This window comes from Cyprinus carpio, chromosome A12 (assembly GCF_018340385.1).
Source record: "Cyprinus carpio isolate SPL01 chromosome A12, ASM1834038v1, whole genome shotgun sequence".
NCBI classification, from domain to species: Eukaryota; Metazoa; Chordata; class Actinopteri; order Cypriniformes; family Cyprinidae; genus Cyprinus; species Cyprinus carpio.
This window is the reverse complement of record NC_056583.1, coordinates 15,342,857-15,366,409: the sequence shown is the minus strand read 5'-3', so window position 1 is coordinate 15,366,409 and position 23,553 is coordinate 15,342,857. Positions and strand designations below refer to the sequence as shown.

The 23,553-nt window shown below is 35.0% G+C and overlaps 3 protein-coding genes across 4 annotated transcripts; 2 read left to right on the top strand and 1 right to left on the bottom strand.

Annotated features, from left to right (window-relative positions):
• The first annotated feature begins 9,503 nt into the window (after positions 1 to 9,503).
• On the top strand, positions 9,504 to 14,019 carry LOC109099613 (proline-rich protein 15-like protein B). Its single transcript, XM_019113125.2, has 2 exons — positions 9,504 to 9,871; positions 13,263 to 14,019. Exon 2 carries the CDS (start codon positions 13,295 to 13,297, stop codon positions 13,604 to 13,606), a length of 312 nt encoding a protein of 103 aa, XP_018968670.1. The 5' UTR covers positions 9,504 to 9,871; positions 13,263 to 13,294; the 3' UTR covers positions 13,607 to 14,019.
• A 22-nt stretch (positions 14,020 to 14,041) lies between these two features.
• LOC109099254 (pyridoxine-5'-phosphate oxidase) lies at positions 14,042 to 18,658 on the bottom strand. The gene is made up of 7 exons (XM_042767786.1): positions 18,449 to 18,658; positions 17,707 to 17,831; positions 17,484 to 17,583; positions 17,316 to 17,369; positions 16,979 to 17,107; positions 15,249 to 15,319; positions 14,042 to 15,148 (listed from the first exon to the last, which is right to left on the bottom strand). Exons 1-7 carry the CDS (start codon positions 18,635 to 18,637, stop codon positions 14,983 to 14,985), a joined length of 834 nt encoding a protein of 277 aa, XP_042623720.1. The 5' UTR covers positions 18,638 to 18,658; the 3' UTR covers positions 14,042 to 14,982.
• A 280-nt stretch (positions 18,659 to 18,938) lies between these two features.
• LOC109099612 (39S ribosomal protein L10, mitochondrial-like) lies at positions 18,939 to 21,140 on the top strand. 2 transcript variants are annotated; one of them, XM_019113122.2, is made up of 5 exons: positions 18,939 to 19,049; positions 19,525 to 19,694; positions 19,960 to 20,124; positions 20,205 to 20,349; positions 20,885 to 21,140. In XM_019113122.2, exons 1-5 carry the CDS (start codon positions 19,010 to 19,012, stop codon positions 21,133 to 21,135), a joined length of 771 nt encoding a protein of 256 aa, XP_018968667.2. In that variant the 5' UTR covers positions 18,939 to 19,009; the 3' UTR covers positions 21,136 to 21,140. The 2 variants fall into 2 exon arrangements, with proteins under 2 accessions (XP_018968667.2, XP_018968668.2); XM_019113123.2 differs by lacking the exon at positions 18,939 to 19,049 and adding an exon at positions 19,073 to 19,243.
• The last annotated feature ends 2,413 nt before the right edge of the window (positions 21,141 to 23,553 follow it).

The window sequence follows — 23,553 nt, the reverse complement described above, 5'->3', positions numbered from 1 at the left end:
AATCGCCTTTCCTAATAATGTGCTAGTCAGCGAGTTTTGCGATGAATGCGGCTAAAGTTTACCATCTCTCAGAGAGCGGCTCACAAGAGAGGAGCGGGGTCAGCATAGCTCATTAGCATTTAAAGCGGAATGCAATAAAACAACATGCTGTAAACAGAGTTGTTTTTAACGGTAAAAACAGTGTTGTTTTATGCTACCATTGAGAAATTTTAACCAAAATATGTTACAGACTTTTCATTGAGACCCTAAAGAATCATATCAACTTGTGGAAAATGGGCATCTGATGACCCCTTTAATATGTTTACCTTAAGAATACATTAATGGGATTCATCTTTAGGTGGATTATACAAGGAAAACATAGGTATGTTCTCTAATGTTCAAAAGTTTGGAGTTGGTTAGATTGTTTAAATGTTTTTAAAGAAATATCTTATCAAGCCTGCATTTATTTTATCCGAAATATAGTAAAAACAATAACTTATTATTATTTAAAATGACTTTTCTGAATAAATTAATTTATTCATGCGAGGCAGTGCTGAATTTTCAGCAGCCATTACTCCAGTCTTAAGTGTCAGATGATCCTTCAGAAATCTTTATAATATGCTGATTTGGGGTCGCACATTTCTTATTATCAATGTTTAAAACAGTTGTGCTGCTTAATACTTTTGTGGAAACCATGTTACTTTTTTTCAGGATTTTTTGACGAATAGATACATTTTTGTTAACAATGTAAAGTTTTTACTGTTACTTTTAATCAGTTTAATGTGTCCTTGCTGAAATGAAAAAAAGTTTTACTTTCTTAAAAATCTTAATGACCCCAAACATTTGAACAGAATTGAGTTTAAAATAACACCAAACATAAGAGTAAAATGCATCAACTGTTTGTATAGCCCCTAAAAATTGTGTTTTTAGAGAGGTTTGACCTTATATTCCATTTCAACTAAAATCTTCATGATCTGTTGACATAACATTCATTTATTGTGGTAAAAAAAATTTTAAATTCAATTTAAATTACCTAAAATCTAATACATAACTGTGCTCCACATTTGCATGCAACCCTGTTATACTGCATTAATTTAGTAGGATATTTGAGTTCTTTTAGAGGTTTGATAGCCTATCCATGGAAGGTGCCACGTTTTTCTTTACAAAAACTAGGGTTAGCAATTGTATATTTAAATGTTGGCCTCTTAAGATGGTTCATTTATTGAATTCAGCACTTCAGACTAATGAGGCCAGCTGTGTAAACGCAAGTTATTTACAGCCTTCTTTGAATATTCAAAGCGCTGTGATTGCAACAGTTTTATTCCACCATAAAAAGGAATCACCACAAAACAATTACCCTCCCAATTTTAATGGGAAAAAATATTTATAAAATTATACATCTGTGCAGCATGTACATACTCTTCTTGGTCACTCCATGATGTTGACAGGCCGGTTGTTGTATCTTTTTGAGATGTCAGCTTCAATCTGTTTGTGTGAGAGAGACGGATAGATAAAGAGGAAGCTTTTTTCATATTCTCAGCCAACTCAGGATTTAGTTTTCAATAAATGTTATGTCCACCATGACATTTAACCACATTAGTTTAACTTTGTTTTGCTCTATTAACCTCATTTCCTTTTATATTTAACACTGTCAAGCATCTGCTCCTTTTGCATAGTGGGTAAGAGTGTGAACAGAGATCTGAAGATTTGTTGAGGTGCCATTTTCACTTTTGCAGAGAAAGGAAAGTAAATAAAAGAGGAAGTATCATATGCTGCTGTAATAGGACAAATGTATTATGATAAACCTGTACTGAAACAAATCCGCAAACACATCATTAAAACAGGTAACTGTACCAGATTCTGGAGCTCCTTGGTGCGAGCAGCCAGGAGATCAATGCGGGGCTCTGTTCTTCCAGAGCCTCCTGTCCTTTTTCAGCCAGTGTGCCACGCTTCAACAACGAGATATCAGCCTGCTTGAGTTTCTGCTGCAGTAATTCTGAAACACGCTCCACGTAGCTGAGACATAAACATACACAGAACACCAGATTTATTATTATCTGACTACAAGGTTTCAGCTACATCAACATGAAACTATAGATAACCGTTTAATTTTTTAATTTCTAAATGTGACTAATGGCTTCAAGGAATAGTTCATTTAAGAATGATGTACAAGATTAAGATTAATTCATCAAAACAGATTTAGGGAAATGTAGCATTACATCATTTGCTCACCAATGGATCCTCAGTGATTAGGTGCTGTCAGAATGAGAGTTCAAACAGCTGATAAAAACATCACAGTAATTCACATGACTCCAGTCCATCATGTAATGTCTTGTGAAGCAAAAAGCTGCATATTTGTGAGGGAAAAAATCCAGCCTTAAGGTATTTTAACTTTAAATCATTGCTTCTCACCAAAATACGAGTCCATGCTTCCTCCAGTGAAAAAGGCCATACTCTGTTGTCCTCCCACATCAAAATTTACACACATATTTGTTTACAATCAAATGGTGCTTGATCTGTGCATATTTCTCTCCTGATTCAGATGAGATGACTTTTTCACTGGAGAAAGCAATATAATGGATACAAGACTCATATTTTAGCCAGACACAACAGGTTGTATTTAAAATCATCCAAATGATGGTTTTGTTTTTTACAAACACAACTTTTCCTTCATAAGACTTAATTGATGGGATTGATGTAATTAAAAATAATTGATGGACTGGGGTCATGCGGATTTTTGTGAAGTGTTTATCAGCTGTTTGAACTTTCAATCTGACGGCACCTATTCACTGCAAAGGATCCACTGGTGAGCAAGTGATGTAATGCTAAATTTCTCCATATGTGTTCCAATGAGGAAATTCATCTACATCTTGAATGGCCTGTGGGTAAGTCAATCTTAAGCAAATTTTTTTTGGGGGGGTTAACTATTCCTTTCAGATATGCTGATATATGACAGATATGAAATGCATTTTGGCATGTGAAAGTTTCGAGTGTGTGGTTACCATGGTGATGCCTGGATTATGAAGAGGTGCTGCATTTGTACTGAAGCGAGTTCGTTTAACAGGTCACGCACGTCTGTTCGGTTTGGGTAAGGACTAAACATTCTGTCTAATACACCTAACAATGAGTTGTTTTACCTCCTTCAGCTCATCAGCGAACTGGTGTGAGTTTTCTAGAAGAGAGAGAGCATCTTCACCTCTGGCAATACATTCAGGACCTGCAAAAGTAAAAATAATCAGCACCATACCCAGACCCAGAAGAATTTGGGGTTGCGCATTATGCACACTGAATATAATGTGTATTTACAGAAGAAATAGAAATATGTTTGAAATATGATTACGTGTGTCTGTCTGTAATTCTATCATTTTACCAATTTGCAGATCTCACATTAAAATAATTAGCTCTTGGTGATATTTTTTGATTATCAAACACTGAAACTCAAAATTATAATTAAAAATCACTACTTTGAGGCTTGGGGTAGGTGCATTTTTTAATGCTTTTAAAATAAGTAATTATGCTCACCAATGCTGCATTTATTTGATTAAAAATACAGTAAAAATAAAAATACTATTACACTTTAAAATATTTTTTCTATTTTATTTATTACCAGCATGGTTTTTAATAGCAAAGGCAAATTATACACATTATATAACACTCACGGCAATGTTTTGCACATTATGGTCTTATGATATTATGATATTATGTTATTTTGCTAAAATAATTACTAAAGCCGCTCTATGCTCTTACATCTAGCCGATAAGATGTAGCCACTGATCTATATATAGTTCTCTATTGTAGATGTAGTCTTTGATGAAGTTTACAGTTCCACTCATAGATATATAGATGCCTCATTATCATCTGTTTCTATGGGTCGCTATACGTAAGCCGTCCGCCATACTGTAATGGTCAACTTGACGTCAACCACCATAGTAATCACTGAATATTTGAAAAATGGCATGCAACAATCCTGCAATGAACGGCTCAACGCCTCTGTGAGAACCTACAGAATGGTGAATGACGTCAAGTTGACCGTTCCAAGATGGCGGCCGTCCAGGCACGTAGATTAAAAAAACACACTGCTGGGTCACCTCCGGGCCGCCTACTGAAAGACCAATGAACTACACGCAAGGGTGTAACTTTGGTTTGAGAAGTGGGGGGGGACACAAAATGGGGAAAAATGTTTTCGATTTGAATCCCATTTCCTCCATTTACATACAGTTAGGGACTATGGTGATCCAGGAAATAATTAAGTTGTTTATAATGATAAATTCTGCTTGCACTGCAATGAGCTTTGGGTTAGCATGGTTGGGTTCAGCATCCTGCCTGCCTACCTGCACTTCTTCGCTTGCGCCTGTTCCCTGTCTCACCTATGAAATATGAAAATGTGCTAGCCTGTTTCTGACATGACATAATTAAAATTAATTACCTGACCCTTTACACAGCACATACCTGCAACTCTGAGCTACTTCTCCCTGTCTCACCCTCCCTGTCTTTAAGCAGCTTCACCTCATCTGTTCTCTGATATGAAAGCATGGCATAAAAAAAAATAAACAAAAGTTCATCACAACTGAAACTATATTATAACAGTCAACAGAAAAATATCAGGGCCTGATTCTGTTTCTCTCCCACCACACAAGTGAGCAGGTAAATAATATGAAACCACACCCATTTGATGATGTGACCATGTTAAAAAAATATTCTAAACAAATAACAACACGCAATTTGGCTCCTACAAGAAGAACATTTAATTTGATAATATTCAAAAACTGTATTCACTATTTATCATGAACACTTCTTCCCTTTTATCACCAACAAATCAAAATCACCTGTCCTTTCATACAGCACATAACCTACCTGTAACGCTGTGCTGCTGCTGCTTTTTTCCCTATCTCACCCTCTCTGTTCTGAAGCAGCTCCACCTCATCTGTGCTCTGATACGAAAACAACTGAGTTATGATCATATTGAGTCCACATAGCCAGAAAAGAGTCTCTGGATGTACATTTTAAAAACTGGGTATGCCACATTCATTTTCAGATTAATGTGTAAAAAAAAACCCCGACTGCGTATCAATAACTTTACAGACTAGACTGGGCTGATGTGTAAAACTATACTCAGGCTCACCACATAACCATAACACTATATAAAATATAGGCTAACTCAGGCTAGCTCGACATTAAGCCTTTTCTTTGAACAAGTAAATCAATTTTTACAAATTAACTTCCATTTTAAATAAACAAATATTGTAAGTGAACAACAATAGCTCAAGTTTAGAAAAACATTTATTATTAAGACTTATTTTATTTCTGCATCTGAGTATAATGAGTTGAGTAGCCTATAACAGCAGCCAGAGTCTGCTTGTCATACATTGCTGACAGAAAACGCTGCTGTTTAAAGTGGACACAGAATGTTCTAGGCAACATTAAATGTTTAGGTTAGCTAGCTAACGGTCTGAAGTAACCTAGCAACAGTGTATGTTAACGTTAGCTCATCAACAGTTGTAGACCATAGACTAGTGTTGTCACGGTACCAAAATTTCAGTATTCGGTACCGATACCAGTGAAAATCCACGGTTCTCGGTACCAATTTCGGTACCAAAGCAAAACACAAAAATATGCTAATTAAAAAACAAAACAAAAACTTTTTATCACTAAAAATAAAACCAATGCCATACTTTAAACTTATTTACAATTGTGTTTAAAGTTTTTCTACAAGTAATATAATTATGGAAAACAGTAAACAAGTTTCACCCAAATTTAATTTGTCTTTTAATTAATGAAATTTAAACATATTTTATTTTTTGTTAAATAAAGGGGATTTGCTATTAAAATTAAAACATGGAAGAAATATTGTGTGATTTATTTCTTTAAAAAGTTTTATTAACTTTTTCAACAGTAGTAGCAGTATCACATACATTCTACTAAATAATAGTAATATTTCTAGCACAATGCCTTTATGTAAAAATGAACATTTATTTTGACGGGTTGCAGTGTTTCCCACAGCCTTACACTCCCCCGCCCCAAATATATACATATATATGCAAATTAATTTTCTGCCAGCAGGAGGCGCTTTAAGAGCGGGAGAGATAGAGGATTCTCCGGTAACAGCTGCAAAGCAGCGCTGAGCTCACAAACGCTGCTTTATCAAGCATTACATGCAAAATGAAATGAAATCGAAAATGTTCTAAATACAGTCGGTTTCCTTCTGAAATACAGTGATATTAAAAACACCCGCATCGGTTTTTTGATTTTGAAACGTCCAGTGCTCATGTTTATTCAATGAAGTCAAAGCCTTTTGAAAAATCTATTTGTGGCGGTCATTTTTGATATCGTAATAAATCAGTGTGTGGGAAACCCTGGGTTGCCGTGAATACCTTCAAATTGACACTGGTTTTACTCAAATGAAACGGTAAAATGCTTGTGAAGTGACTCAGAACAGTTTTGGTAATGTTGTTTATGTATTTATGTCCTCATTGAGACGCAGATGCTGAAATTACTGCAAGCGTCACGCGCTTCAGTCTGTAGTAAACAAACCCGCACGTCTCTGACATTCATTCATTCACACAGAGACGCGCAGAACATGCACGATTCATATTTCAACCAATTTTTGTGGCTTAACATTTACAGATACTGGTCCATATGGAGATTTGATTTGATTAATTAATGCTAACTTTGACAAATTCCGTGACTGTCCATATTAAAATGGAAGTTTCATTTTCATGACTGGATTTTGAGATTTCGTCCGCGTTTTCTGCTTCACTGAGATCATAGCTCTGTATGCGTCAAGAACCGAGTTGACCGGGTACTCGGTACCACCTGTACTTAAAGAAACCTGGTACCGTGACATTTTCATTTTTTTAGTACCGACTTGGTACTGAAGTACCGGGTCTTTTGAACACAATACCATAGACTGTAAAAAATAAGTAGACAGACATTTTGATTACCCTGACCTGAGCTAATATACCCTGAAACCGGCTGCTCAGTAGAACTTTCAGTGCGCTTACACTATTTAGAGTGTGCACGAGACGTCCCTGCCTGTACGCGGACGCGCGCATCGACACAGACAGGCAGGATGTCTGTTCTGCTCGGCCCTGCTCCTCCGTGACGATGACGGCGCGCGGTTAAAAAAATAATAACAAACTAATTTGAAAGTGGGGGGGACACGAACGGGATTTTGAAAAGTGGGGGGGACATGTCCCCCCTGTCCCCATAGAACCAAAAATTTACAACTACACGAATGGAAGAACCGTTTTGTAACGTCAAAATAAAAGTCACTACAAATCGCTTGTAGCAATTACTCTGATTTTTCTATGTTTCTATGTTCTATGTACAGTCATGTTCCGTGAACCCAAACATTTCTGGAATTCACTGTAAATTGAAAAAAAAAAAAAGAGTTGTGGACATGTCAAATGTCAATTATTAACTAATTTATTATAATTATTATCCTTGTAATAGATATTTATTTATTAATAAATAATAAATATTTATTACGTGTACTTTATCTCTTTATACTTTGCATTTTATCACATTATTTCCATAATGACGAATCTGGTATTAAAAAGTTATTTATATCATTCAAAAAACTGTAAATTCGAACACGTTACTAAATTCCTCAGAAAAGTTCTTTCAATGAAACGGCAATAAATCTAAAAATAATTATGATTTTTTTTGTTGTTGTTGATAAATTGTATTTATTTGTCTTATTATGGTAATTTATGTAAAAAAAGATACATTAAGGTACAAAAGTTAAACTAATATCTTTGGTGTCACTACATCAAATATAAATTTTCTTTTAACTGCGTGACAAACAGCAGAAGCGGTCTGTCCACTAGATGGCGTGATTTCCTTTATATGGACATCACTGAACAAAAAAGTGTGACGTATTACAATACTGTACTTTTTTATTCATACTCATAAGCAGACCTGGCAATAACAACATTAAATTCGTCCCCATAGAATTATGGTTCTAGCTGACATTTTTGTCAAAATTAAGTTATTCACATATTCTTATTCTGTGAAAACTTATTTACATCATGTGATGTTTTTGTGTACATTTTTTCAGACTTCTTATTTAGAAAACAAAAAGGTTCTATCAATAAAGAATATGGAATGCAAAAACTTTGACGCTCAATATCTCAAAAATCTCTCAGAATGTGGATAGAACCTTAGTATTCTGAGGTGGCGAATAGTAATTTCACCTTTTCTTGCACCATTCATTGCATTTGTGCTTCCTTTCTATTGTACTGCTTGCATAATTCATAAAGTATTTCAACATACACTTTATGTGGACATAAATTTATAGTAAATATCCTGCTCTTTCCTCATTCTTATTTGAACAAGGTGGTTTTATAGGTTTTTTTGTTTGCCGGTTCACAGCACAGCTTATCTAACGTGTCCGCTAAAGGGACTTTAGCTGTAAATGACTGCAGGTGTCTCAGGTGTTTCCAACAAGAGGCTCCTCCTGTCGTACAGTTGACAGAAATATCGAAGTAATTCTTCTTCTTTTTTTGACAAAGCAGATTAACAAAATCAGCAAAGAAAGAAAGCAGAAATAGTTTTGAAGTTTGAAATAAAGGCCTGTGTGACATTATGCAATGTTAACATCAAAGATAGGATTGTAGCTCTGCTTCTTAAAGTTTGGATATCTTGGGCAACTCCAGTAACCTTATACTTAATAACCAACTTACACAGGAGAGGCTTTTGAAAAGAAACTTATGTACATTGTACTCCAAACAGAGCTGTTTTAATCACTCCAAAGACCATTTCAGCACCTTGCTGAGAGCAGAAATCAGAATTTTAATCCTAAACCGGTTAAGCTCTTTTATGGTCTTGTGAATCACGATGGCTGTAACAGTTAAAGGGAACATATAGGCAGTGCTTTATTTTCATATTTTTTGAATGACATTCAAACTTGCTCCTATCTCAGCTGGGGATCCAGTATTCGTCTGTGATTTCCCCACATTATGCAAATGTGAGCATCATCTGTCTGGTGGACAAACATCAGAGGTGAAATTGTGAACATGCTCATGTGGCAAGCATCCTTCTGTTGTTATGAAAAGCCCCTAAATTCTAAAAAATCTATTATATTTAAAAACCATATTCAAGAATGCAAACAATGTGTGAAAAACACCCACCGACCTTTGCATTTGCAGTACAAAAAAACATATAGAATACAAATAAACCAGGGCAAAAAGCCTTATAGACTGTCATTTATTTGTAAAGTGGACAGTCTATAAAAATTTGAAAGAGAGAGAGAGAGATTTCATATATATATATATATATATATATATATATATATATATATATATATATATATATATATATATATATATATATATATATATATATATATATATATATATATCTGTCTTGATTTGGGAAGGTGAGTATACCTTTTTGGTTGACCATGCAAATGTTAAACCAACTTCACGCTCCCATGAGGTCGTTCACTTAGATTGCCCTCCCTCTTTCGATCACATGGCTGTAACTTTTACTCATGTTGCATTGGGCTGGACCTAATGTTCAACTTGTACTGAAACTGTGTGCTTGTGTGAGGCTGTATATGTTGCTGCCTGAGCAGGAGAGGGAGATAAAACAAGACTGATAAAGAGAGAGAGTAAGGGAGGGACCGAGAGAGAGCAAGGGGGAAAGAGAGCACCTGCAGCACTCATAGCAGACATTCAGTATAGTGTGGAGGTTAATTAAGAGAAGGGGAAGCAAAAAGGTGAGAAGATATTAGCAGCTCTCAGCAGACTGAACTTGAGCGGTAAAGTGAAGCTAGTGAGTGATCACACAGGGGGCAAGGCTGTCAACGCCACAATGGTTTAATAACTTCTGGACACCTGTTCTTCTGAACCAAAGAGCACTTTTGAAAGTAGTGAACACATCTTTTCAGGTGAGAACTGATCAAATGCTCCTTTTTGTGTTTTGAAGTTCATTTTGTTTGTGAACTGCATTTGTTCTTCAAGTATTTCTTCAAGATACTTTTTTCCTTTTGCATATACAAGAACGTTAGAGTTCACATTCTTAATTTGGCCGATTTATTTAAGAATGCATGATTTTTTTTAAAAATCTTAAATTAAATTAATAAAACAAATTGAACTTAACAAAATAAAATTAAAAATGAGATAAAAAATACATAAAATAAAATTAAATAAAACAAAATATTAATATAATATAAGTCTTTGAAAGTCTTTAAATATAGAAAAACTGATTTTATTTTAGTTGGTTGCAAAGGCAGTGTTTCCCACTTTAATTTAGTAACTAGACATACTAAAATAACTAAAACTGAAATAAAACTGATTAAAAAAAAACAAACTATATAGCCATATTTTTAAAAACAGTTACTAAGAAAAATGACAAAAACACACAACAAAATTACTAAAAGTTACTAACTGAAATTTAAATGAAAACGGAAAATATAAAAATAAATACTAATTCAAAACATTTTGTAAAAACTATACTATCTTAATGATAATAAAATAATAACATTGTTCCTAACCATTTCACAATGAACAATGAACTGTACAAACAGTACAGAACTTGTGTTCATGAATTCTCCATGCAGAGCCTGTTACGAACAAATAATCTAGTGAAGGCCTCTTCTGGGAGGCTGTAGGCTACATGGGAAGCTTAACATGCCATGTTATATGCCCAGATGAGAGAGAAGTAACATTCAGCACACAGACGGCAGCAGTATGATGTCCAGGCAAACTTGACACCCTCCATGACTGCTCTGAATACGGCAGGGCCTGGCTGCCCTTGAGTTAACCTCTCTTCTCCTCAAACATTTGTATTACCGGGAAGGCTTTGAACTTGGTTAGCGATTTCCTTGGTTTAGACACAGTGTACTCTCCCTGTGATCTCTGAGGTTCTTTACTGCTGCTCAGTCACACAAGGAGGAAAACAAAGTAACTTATTATCTAGCTCTAAGGATATACTCCCTAGTATCAGAGAGACCTGTAGAAGGTCACGTGACTTTCAAGAATCTGCTGCAAATTTTTTTTATATATATATGTGGACACACACACACACACACACACATATGTGTGTGTGTGTGTGTGTGTGTGTGTGTGTGTGTGTGTGTGTGCACATATATATATAGTAAAAGTATTTTAGAAATAAAAATAAATATTGTTACTTTTTACATTAATTTGTATATTTCCTATGTTTTTTTTGTTGTTGTCATTTTCATCATGCACTTTCATTTTTTTAATACCTTATTTATTAATTATTTTCTTTCTAGCAGGTCTGAAATTCTGTAATGCACATCCAGCCTGGCACATTTTAGTATGCAGGGTGTTGCTCATAATTTGAAATAATCAAGCCAAAATCAATAGGCAAGAACAATAAAACCATTAAATGAACCTTCACACCACCCTAGCTGAGGAAAGACTCTCCTAGGATTAAACCTTACAGTCATTTTCAGAGAACAATAAGATCTCCTCTACAAATATCTACAGTCTACTTGGCCACAATAAACTAAGTGCAATTAAGGTGAAAGAGTATTAGCTGCTTCTAAAAGTGACCGAATCCTGTCATTATGTAATTTCAGAAGATCAGTGACAAATCCAGCACAGTCTCTGTTACCCCTTAAAGTGGCTGTATTCCCTTGTGTTGAAAATACCCCCTTATTTTGTATTTGGCAAACATTGTGCCATGCATTACATGAAAATGTTTTATGGGTTGCATTAAGGCTGTTGTTGTTTTTGTCTCTGAGCCTTTATGGCAGGGTTTTCAGACTTTTTATTTTTTTTATTTTATACCAATTACCCCAAATATGAAGAACTTCTTGGGCCATCTCTCTAACATGCAGTAATATTTTTACTGTATGAGGCTTATTTATACTTTGTGAGAAAAAAAATAATAAGAAAGTTGTGAAAATAGTAAGAATGTTGTTTTACTTTGTAAAAACATACTTTCAATTTAAATAACTGAATTTTTTTAAGGCCAAAAATATATATTTTAAATATTTTTTTTCTAAACAAACAATACAAATTGCATTTTACACAAAAAAAATTTCAAATGACAAATCATTTTTGCATATAACAAAACACACAACAAACAATATGAAAAAATAAGTTTTGCAAAGAATATTGCCTTACAACCCCTTATGAGCAACATATGCTAGAAAGATTCTTTTAAATACAATTCTTTCAAAATGATGTAGTTTTGCAAGAAATATTTACACTTACATAACATATATTAAATAAATAAATAAATATTTAGATTGTTTTTTGCTGATTTACATTTTTTTTTTTTTATTGATGGCCATTGATTCACAAAATGCTTTTTTTTTTTAAACTCATGTAATATTTTTGGCCTGACCACTAGATCTACATCTTTCTGAAAAGGAAATGCACCCGCAAGTCAGAAAGAAGCTTTGTCACGTTTGCCATAAAAAGTATATACTGCACACGTGGCGACACTGCCTTGTTTCTTACATGAACCCTCTATATCAGAGCAATATTCTACCAGAAAGTTTAAAGTATGTTGGGTGGCAACCGCCAAGTGAAGGGTGTGTTTACTAGAGCCTTCTAAAGATCACTTCGGATCTGATACTCAAAATCTTATCGCACACCAGTGCTATAAAACCTGCTGCATTCGCTGCACGAACAATCACATGTTCATTGATACATTCCATTTAATGATGACTATGACAATGTTGCTAAGGGACCATATGACACACCCTAGTGTGAAACCAGACACATTATTATTACCAGTATTCAGGTGTGTGAGTCTCCAGTATTTTCATTGCTATCACATGGGTAAATCTTTGTACATGCTTTGTGATGTGTACAATAGCTATACACTGTCCAATATTACATAACAAATGATACTCTATCTGAGTGGGACGAAATACAAAGATATCCAACAAGGTGATGTTCAAGTGTCTTGGTTCATGCACTGTTATTTTGGTGCATCTCAGATCTCAGGAGAGTGTCAGGGGATCCAGTGGTGCTGTTCATTAATTAAACAGCTGAGCAGGAGAGTCAGATGTCCCCTTGTTATTCTAATCTAATCATTGGATGAGAAGACACGCATATGATCTCACAGAGGACTAGTCTTGATGCTTAGAATGTGCTAAAGTATGCAAATAAGCCTTTATGTTAATGTTCTAATGTTTTTGTGGCCATAAAAGCACGTCCTAGGGCAAAAACCATGTGTGTGTTGGTGATAAATGAGTCTTATGCTGTGGACAGAGAATTAAGCAGCTTCTATATTTTGAAACATTATTCAGTATCTTTCATCTCTAGCTACCTAACAAATCTGCATTCGTGTTACAGGTCTACTTTGCTGTTTTCTTTTCACACCAGTCATGGCCGACCCTGCTTGGTGGAAGCTCACCTTCCTGAGGAAAAAGAAGTCAGAGTCGAAGGTCCAGTATGAAATACCACCCGATTTCAGCACCAACAATGCAAACAAAGACCTGGGCAACGATGATGCAGACAGCAATTTAGATGCCAGACTGGAAAAAATAGTGGATAAATCTAACACCAAGGGCCGCCACGTTAAAGTCTCCAATTCTGGGCGGTTTAAGGAGAAGAAAAAGATTCGTGCGACTCTAGCGGAAAACCCAAGCCTTTTCCCCGAACCTGCTCGGACTGACAAGAGCCATGTGGAAAAATAACACCCAGACAAAGCACACCGTTAGATGCACAGACTCATTTATACTCATTATTCTTTGAAAGGCTATGTTGATCGGAGTTATGACTGATACAGCAAAGATACTGGAACAGAAAATTATTCTTTTTAGCAGCAGTACTTTAATTGAAATGCAACCCTGAGATGATGATTAAGAAGTGAATGTTTCCTGTTAATCATAAACACAATATTGTCATGCTCATAAAATGCATTATTGTCACTGTGGGAAAAACATGACAAGAAAGGCACAGAAACCTTAACTCTTCCAACTCTCATTTATAAATCACAAAATCGGTGCATTTTTAAATTTCATGTGGAGAGTGGTCATAAATATCTACATTATTGTGTAATAACTCATTTCAAACCCGTGGGAGACAGACTGTTGCACAGATTTGCAATTGTATGTGCCCTTTTGATAAGCACTTGATGTTTTTTTATGTGTTTTTTTTTTTTTTTGTAGTTGGACAGCTCAGTTGTGCGTAGGACTTTATCTCTGATTTTATCATTTACCATAAAAAGGGTTTAAATTAGGGCATGGAGAGTCAAAGTCACAGCACGTTAGAGATAAGTTCTCCAACTACCTCTACAGCTGTAATTTGCATTGTTTAATCTGTACTTGTCAATTGTTTACTGAAGTCTTTAAGGGTTATTGTTAAAATATGCAAAATAAAGATTTTTATTGCATTGCTTAGATGTGTTAAATTGTGAAGTACAAAAAGCAAAGAACACAAGTTATTTAGATGCTACTGCCATCTACTGGCAAAAAAAAAAGTTTACTATGTTTTACACATACAGAAATTCACTTATTCATTGCAGAGTTACAGTCAAATAGACAATTATTTTAAGTCGACATTACGTTTTGCACATTTACAACAGCAAACTATTCAAAATATTTCACATCTGCCTTGCTGAATATTTGCTGTTTCAAGAACACATTTAAATATGTGCAAAACATCAAACAGAACAACATGCTATTGTTGTGACAGAAGTCCAAAGTCTATGTTCTCTGAAACTACAATTAAGGCTTTTTTAATTATTAATAAACATTAGGCACTCAACAGACTTTGCACCTATAAGTAATAGATTAAGAATGTATTGAGGTCAGTTTTGAAAGCTTACAAATGCTGCACCATTTGTAATGCAACATAATTTATATTCATAAAATCATGTATACAGTTATCTCCAAATAAAATCTCTCTTCTTGTTTTGGTTAAGACAATATGAATGCAGGATGAATATGGAGTGATAAGTCTTCACTAGTCAGTTAATGCCTTGGTGGCATTATTAGTGACAGTTGCTGCCAAGTAATGATGATGAATTGATGTCACAGACGGTGATGCTGATTTCACAGCACGCTCTCTATTAGGGGGATAAGCGTTGGTATATCCAGCCTCCCTCAGCTTGATGCTGCATATCCCCCAGCTCAGTCTCTCCATCTTTTGGCCGCAAAAAGACTATTCGGTCATGTAATCTATTAGTCTGACCCTGCCAGAACTCAATCAGGTGGGGTTTTACAATGTATCCACCCCTGCAGAAAAAATATATATCTATTAAAATAAATAAAACTAAAATATAACAGTCTAAATAAAAACACAGACTGGGATTTAATATTAATAAACATTACTCACCAGTAATCTGGCATTGGTACATTTGTGTCTTTATACTTTTCCTCAAGCTCTGCATTCTTGTCTCTCAGGTACTTTAAGGGGTACACACAACAATTTTTCAATAAAACAGGTGTCCAGGTGCCCCAAACCAGGAAAATAATTAGGACTAAAGGCCTGTTCACACCAAGAATGATAACTATAAAGATAACTATAATAGCGTCCACACCGGCGGACTGTCTGTTCTAAGCGCAAGCTCCTCTGTCGCTTTAAATTCATGATTGATTCTGATTGGCCATCAGTGTTTTTATCGTTCAACAGATGGAAAAAATCAGTTCTGAAAGTGATTCCAACGATATTGTTTCTCTGTGCCTTTATCGTTATAGCTGCAGTGTGGACTCTGCTATTCTTTAATATTGAGTATGATTTTTAGAACTATATCTTTATCGTTATCTTTAGTTATCGTCCTTGGTGTGGACAGTGTAAATTATCATTCTGAATGTTTAGTTGAATGCTGAAGCAGGTGGTGGCTGTGTTAATGGCATATTATTCATATACTATTAAAGCTTTTATGAATAGTTTGAGTTAGCTTTTATTTTTATATTTTCAGTTCTTATTTTAATAATAGTTCAATTTTTAGTCATTGCGTTATGTGTCAATTATAATTTTTTTTTTTAGGTGTTTTGATTAGTTTTATATTTATTCATTTATTTACAGTTAGTGACTTTAGTGTTTAAACTAGTGGTCGACCGATATTGCTTTTTTGACAGCCGATGCCGATATCTTGGAAAGCAGGGGGCCGATAACCGATATAAAAAAAAAAAAAAAAGTTATAATTAATATTTAAGAAATTTTTTATCATTTGACAATGGATTAAAAAATAAACATACTTTAGATTACAAAGTATTTTTCACAAATAAATACATATTTAATAAAAATATAATTAAAAAGGAAGTTAACACTGTAACCAACAGGGTATTTTGGGAAGTTTGTGTGCATTAGGAATCATATTTTTCAAATAAAGCCAGGGTAACAGTCATTTTACATACAGCACACAGGGAAAAAGACATGAATATGACAGTGGGCAAATGCATAAAGTGCAGCATAATTTGAAATCACGAGTTTAAAGTTTAAAGCATTCAATTCACACGGACCGACCGTCACACAGAGAACACAGAATCATGTTGGATAAAAATGCACACTTCAAAAGCTCTCACAGCTGGATTCAACTAAGTTTGCAAGGTTTGTGATATTAAATGTTAATTAGTCATTCAAAGATTAGTTTAAATGATATAAATGCGTATTTGCTTAAAGCTGACGGCAAACGAGAAAGTATTATAATGTTTGCCTATTACTAATAATATAAAATCATGTTACATAAACTCCTTTGTTCACATCAGCACCGTAAAAAAATAAAAGTCCCGCCTTGAACACATCGGCCGGCCGATGCCGATATTTGAAATCAGCCAATAATCCCAAAATGCCAAATATCGGCCGATATATCGGCCTTGGCGATATATATCAGTTGACCACTAGTTTAAACTAATTTCAGTTAGTTGCCAAGACAACATAATTTATTGAATCTAATTTTAAATTAGTTTATATATATATTTATATATATATATATATATATATATATATATATATATATATATATATATATATATATATATATATATTATTCAATTAACATATATTTTTCACAGTTTTAATTAATAATAATAACCCTGGATGGTGGTGCTAGTGCTACTCACTTGTCGGCTCAGTATTACTGTGCTCTGCCTGCTAACAACAGCACCGATCTGACTGCTCTTGGGTCTTGAGTGGAAATAATCACGTGAAATCTCATACGGGATTCTCTCTACAGTGCCCTCAATGCGAATCTGTTAGGATACAAAACAAAGAAATACAATGGGGTCGAAAACCACATACAAAATGTGTTACATTTTTTGTCATTTAAACTTTGAAATATGGAAAAGATTAAAACCAAAACCAAAGGAAAATATTTTATGATCTGATATACAAAGAATTAGCTGGAGAAGATTCTGAGTTAAAAAACCCCCAAAAAACTCACACACACACAACACTTACCTGTCTGTTTAATGGTTCCCAGTAAAATACAAGACAGGCGTGGGGATTGCAGTCCTATATGATTGCAAAAACAAAAAATAAATAAAATAAAACACGCGAGAAAGACAAAGATGCAAAGGTGAACCCATATGAACATTTACTGAACAAAATTTGGTTTTAAAGACTCACCAACTCTGCACCTTTCCGACTCTCATAGTTGGTAAAGAAGCGAAATCCCTCCTCGCTGTAGCCTTTTAGAAGAACCATGCGTGCAGAGGGGCGACCGTCCCTTTAGAGGAGACAAAAAGGGCAAATTTTGTCCAAATTTGCAAATTAAGTATGTATATGCACTATATTCAAGTTGCTCTGTTTAATTCCAGGTATTGATGAACCACACAACATCCAATCTTACTTGGTCGCTGTAGCAAGACACATTGCATTGGCTTCTCCCACCTCAGGGCATTTAGTGGCTTGATCAAACCAGCTGCCGAATTGCTTAATTGGATCTAAAGAAGTAAGCTGATCCTCCTCAAAACACTGTAGGATGAAAATGAGGGATAGCACATGTACACATTTATCTTACGTTCTTTTAAAATTGCACGGCTTACTACTGTGACATAGATGGGAAAGTATATTTAAAAACCTCATATCTGTACTTGTAGAAGTGTCCTTTACTGTGTTGTTACTGCATTTAGCCAATAAGATCTTTAAAGAGATATTTACCAAATTTGCTATTACTGTAACACTAACCCATGCAAAACTGACATAAAAACATTTTTAATGGTCAAAGGCTCTCTCATAATTGTGTTGACTATTTTCATATCATCTTAATTAGTAAGTGATTGACGGAGGCTGTCCTTTTCAAGGTCAACTGATGCATGCAATATTTTTTTTTTTTTAAATGCATTTGATAAACACGTACTGTAAATCAGTTGCAGATTATAAATAAAATGCCCAATATTTCAGAATCACATTGATAAGGTTTTATACAATAATACAGAAAATTACTACTCTGCATATCTAGCTTCTTGATGTAAAAATCATGATATAATACTCTGCTTAATATGTCTTTTGAACAGGGTCTCAGGTCATGGTCATGGTCATGCATACACCTAACCTAAAAACCCTCACAACCCAATATAAGCGCGTCCCACCTCCTGATCGCTCTTATAGCTTTTTCTCATGTTACTCAGATCCATGTTGGTGCCGCTGTCCGTAAATTTCCTGCAGAAAAACGAGGTAAATGACGGAGTACTGCGGACTGTCAAGGTAACACTAGACTCAAGAAACTTCACAATATTGCCGATGTTCCTGGACGCACAGAAGCGCGATAGATGTCTCATGCCTGCAACTCCAAACTTGCGTCATCACGTTCGTGCTCTTACGTAAAATGTTATGAAAACGCAGTCGGTTTCGTAACTAACCTCTAATATTGGAATTAATAAAATTATGAAAATAGAATACGTAAATAAATTAATCATTAATTTTATATTCGATAATTAATTAATTCGTTTTTTTAATTACCTAACTTAAACGAGACCATTTAAACATTGCATTTTTACTTTCAAAATTAAAAATAAATAAATAAATAAATAAATAAATAAAGAACATTTGGTGGTTGTTTTTCTTTAAACGTTTAATTAATTAATTTTTAACATAACCACGGACTTTTATTTTGTAAGCACGATACAACAAAACTGTCCCACGTCACCAAGATGGCAGCGACCTTGTGTAGCAGGCTTCTCCCAAAATCGGGTCAGATTCTGGTTTGATATTATAGCAAAGCATATTATAAGCGAACATAAATAACAAGCACATACCTTCCATTTACATTTAAACTATGGACTCCATTGTAAAATTACGAGCACCTGAAAGTCACTATGAAGCTATATTGTGTTATTGTACAGCATAATCATCATCTACCAGAAAATACGAGACTCATATTTGAGGTGCTTGGAAATGCATGTTAAACTCTACATTGTTGACTTAATGTTGATTGGTTTCATCTCTTCTTATTAAGTATTCTGTAATCCATGTATGCATGCTGCCACTTTGGATTTTGGGCAAACCCCTGTTTTTATTTTCATGATTAAATCACCACATATGATGTTCTCATGATTAGTGAACCATTTGTTGCATCCTTTACATTCTTATCGTACTTTGAATGTTAATGTACTCTAGCCTTAATGTTATTCTGTCCAATATTTATCATATCATTGTCAACCTACAGGATGGCTGCCATTAAGCCAGAGTGTTCGTCACGGATCCAAAGCTGTCACTCGTCACAGAAAGCCAGTACACTTTCTCAAGCAGAAGCTGATGGCTGTCACAGAGTACATTCCCCCCACACCAGCAGCCCCTCCTGGTGCTCTGGCTCCACGAATCAGACAGACTGAAGAGGTTGATCATTGCTATACTTAAGCTTCTTAAGTGTGTCATTTTAAGTGTCCCATTAACATATATATCAAGTACAATTATAATATAAAATGATATGTATTATATAATATATATTATAAAATATATATAGTTTTAAGTGTGTAATTCTAAGTGTTCCATTAACACACACACACACACACACACACACACACACACACACATATATATATATATATATATATATATATATATATATATATATATATGTATCTACTCCCTTACCTTTTAGGAAAGTGCTCTGGCAGTTTTGTTGAGAAAAGACTTAGAAACCTTGTTTAAGGAATGTAAGATGATTACTGTGGTTCAAAACAATGCGATCAATGCAGAGGACCTCATGGTGCTGAAACACAAACTGAAAAGACACAATATCAGTGTCAAGTTCTTCCCAAACCAGGTAATACCAAGTTATAGTAATGGTTACCACTGTTGAGATGTAGGCTACTGCTGTGTGACATTTTGTTTGTTTCTTTGTAGGTGACGAGGTCCTTTCTCAGCAACAGCATTTACAGTAACATGTTGCCTCTATTTGTTGGCCAGACTGTGATAATTGTTAGTAAAGAGCCAAAAGTTAAAGAGATGCTGCAGGCGTTAAAGCACAGTCCTCAAATGGTACTGTTAGGTGAGTGTCCTATGCATGAACTTGTATTCTTAAAGGAATAGTTCACTCAAAAATGAAACATTTCTGAAAATGTACTCACCCTCAGGCCATGTAAGATGTAGATGATTTGTTTCTTCATTGGAACAGATTTGGAGAAATGTAATATTACAACACTTGATCAGCAATGGATCCTATGCGGTGAATGGGTGCCGTCAGAATGAAGGCTCAAACAGTTGATAAAAACATCACAATAATCCACATGTCTCCAGTTAATGTCTTTTGAAATGAAAAGCTGCATGTTTGTAATAAACAAATCCATAATTAGGGTGTTTTTAACTTTAAACCATTGCTTTCTGCTAAAATAGTCCACTATCCATAATATTGCTTTCTCCATTGAAAAGTGAAAGTCGTCTCGTTTGAATCGGGAGAAAAATAAGCACTTTTAAAACCCATGCATTCAAGCATTTTTATTAAATTTTTGGGTGACCTGTTCTTTTAAAGATCTTCTAAAAAGGTTGGTATTGTCTCACAGGCTTTCTGTACCATTTTCTTTCAGGTGCTTGTATAGAGAACACATTGCTTTCTTTTCAAGGCATTCTCAGTTACTCCAAACTCCCGTCTATGACCACTATCCAGGGTGAGCTAGTTGGTGGTCTAACCATGTTGACTTCACGGACTGTCTCAATGCTACGTCACCATCCAGCTCACCTTTCCGCCCTCCTTCAGCAGTATGTCAAACAGCAAGGCTCTGGTGACTCCACAAATGCTGTAACAGATAAAGATACAATAAAGGAGGCAGAAGCTTGAATTTATATGGAGGAACAGCGGTGTATGATTGACAAAATGCATATCATAAAATGGAGTTATTTAAAGTTGCTTTTTTATAAAAAAATTGTACATTTTTTTAATTTTCACTGTACATATTTGTGGAGACTGGGGCTACATTTCACAAAGGCAACATCTCAGTAGTGTAGCAGTGATGTTGGTTTCAGATGACTAGTTAAAAATACTATATTCAATTAAAATGGTATTAGTAATAGTTATGTCTTTCAAAGTAAAATTTCAATAATACATTTAGAAATTTTATACAATTTAAAGGCACAATATGTACGTTTTCGCCGCTGGAGGGTGGTATGCAAAACAAACAAAGAAACAAAGGCGTAGTTTGATGATGCCGTGACTGAGTGTGGAATCATGGGAGTTGTGGTCTTCATCCCCACAGCTGATGCAATCCGACGGGACACGGGCAAAATCATGTTCATGGATAAGCTAATGATTTATTAACATAAAATGAAGCAGAGTGAGGCTGAAAGCCGTCAAAGAGAAGCAAGGTCACTGAACAAGTGGGACACACGGCTCGAAAGAGCTTTTATTATGCCACAGTCGACCGCTTCTGCGTGTGAGTATTTGGAGTAAAGCGGATCTGTTTTATCATACTAGATACATTTGAAAGTTCTGTTATTATGCTACTCCGTGTGGTTGTCACCGGTCTATTAAAACGCACAACATATTAAAGTGTCTTTGGTGTTTCCATGTTTTCTACAAAACAAAACCGGAAATCGAGGGTGTATGACGCCATTGGCAGGCGACACAATGACATTATGGACACGGTCCGTGTCACTAGTTAAAATTGCTTATTTTTTCTGGATTTAAACATTCTTTGAAACATTTGGGATAATGTAAGTACTTTAAGCAGTATATTAAGCAAGTAGTATATTAAGCTATTTAGTGGCAGGTTCCATTGTGATAACTCACCCCATAGCTTGGCACAAAAGGCAAGTTTATTTATATAGAACATTTCATATACAATGGTAATCCAAAGTGCTTTACATAAAAGAAAAGAAAATAATAAAATAATAATCACAAAAATAAAACAAGTAATTTAAAAACTTTGAAAATTATATATAAAAAAAAATATTTAAAAGGTTTAAAATGAATTTAAAACAGTTAAGAATAGAAAAAGATCATGCATAAAATATAGTGCAATCAGTTCGGACATTGCACAGTGCTCATTCAATAAATGCACAGCTAAACAGATGAGTTTTGAGTCTGCATTTAATTGTGACTAATGTTTTAGCACATCTGATCTCTTCTGGAAGCTAAGTTCTAACTGCGGGCGGCATAATAACTAAAAGCGGACTCCCCTTGTTTTGTGTGAAGCCTTGGTATTTCTAACTGACTCGTTAGGTTTATAATCAGTGGACATATCTGCAATGTATTTCAGTCATAGACCATTGAGTGATTTATAAATGAGTAAAAGTACTTTTAAATCAATCTTAAATGTAACTGAAAGCCAGTGTAAGGACCTGAGGACTGGTGTGATATGCTCAGATTTTCTGGTTCTAGTCAGAATCTTGACAGCAGTTAAGAATAGAAAAAGGATGAGCTGCAGCAGTCTAATGGTCTTCTTGGGAAGGCCGGTAAGGAGACCATTACAATAGTCCACCCTGCTGGTGATAAAGGCATGAACAAGTTTCTCCAAATCTTGACTGGAAACAAAACATCTAATTCTTGCAGTGTTTTTTAGATGATAGTATGCTGATTTAGTTACTGCTTTGACATGACTACTAAAACTAAGGTCTGTCTCCAGAATCATACCAAGATTCCTGACTTGATTTTTAGTTGTTAGACCCTTGGAGAACCTTGAGAACTTCATCTTTGTTTCCAAATGCAATGACTTCAGTTTTTTCCTTTTTTAACTGAAGAAAGTTGTCACATCCAACTGTTAATTTCATCAATGCACTGGCAGAGGGAGTCAATAGGGCTGTAGTCATTTGGCGATAAGGCTATGTAAATCTGGGTATCATCAGCATAGCTGTTTTAGGCAATTTGGTTCTTTCTCATTATTTGACTTAGTGGGAGCATATAAAGGCTAAACAAGAGCGCCAAAATAAACTACCCCTTCGAGTGAACGCACTACATTAACTCCCACTTAGACTTATGCACTCCTATACTCACATAATAACCTCTCCCTTCTAAGTATGACCTGAACTATTTGAGTACCATCCCAGAAAGCCCAACCCAGTTTTCCAGTCTCTCTATTGGTATGTTATGATCGACAGTGTCAAACGCAGAGCTGAGATCTAGTAGTACCAGCACTGATATTTTGCCAGAATCAGAATTTTAGCGAATATCATTTATTATAATGATTTGTACAGCTGATTAAAGACTACCTTTTCAATAATCTTGCCTATAAAGGGAAGATTTGAGTTGCTCAATATGGTG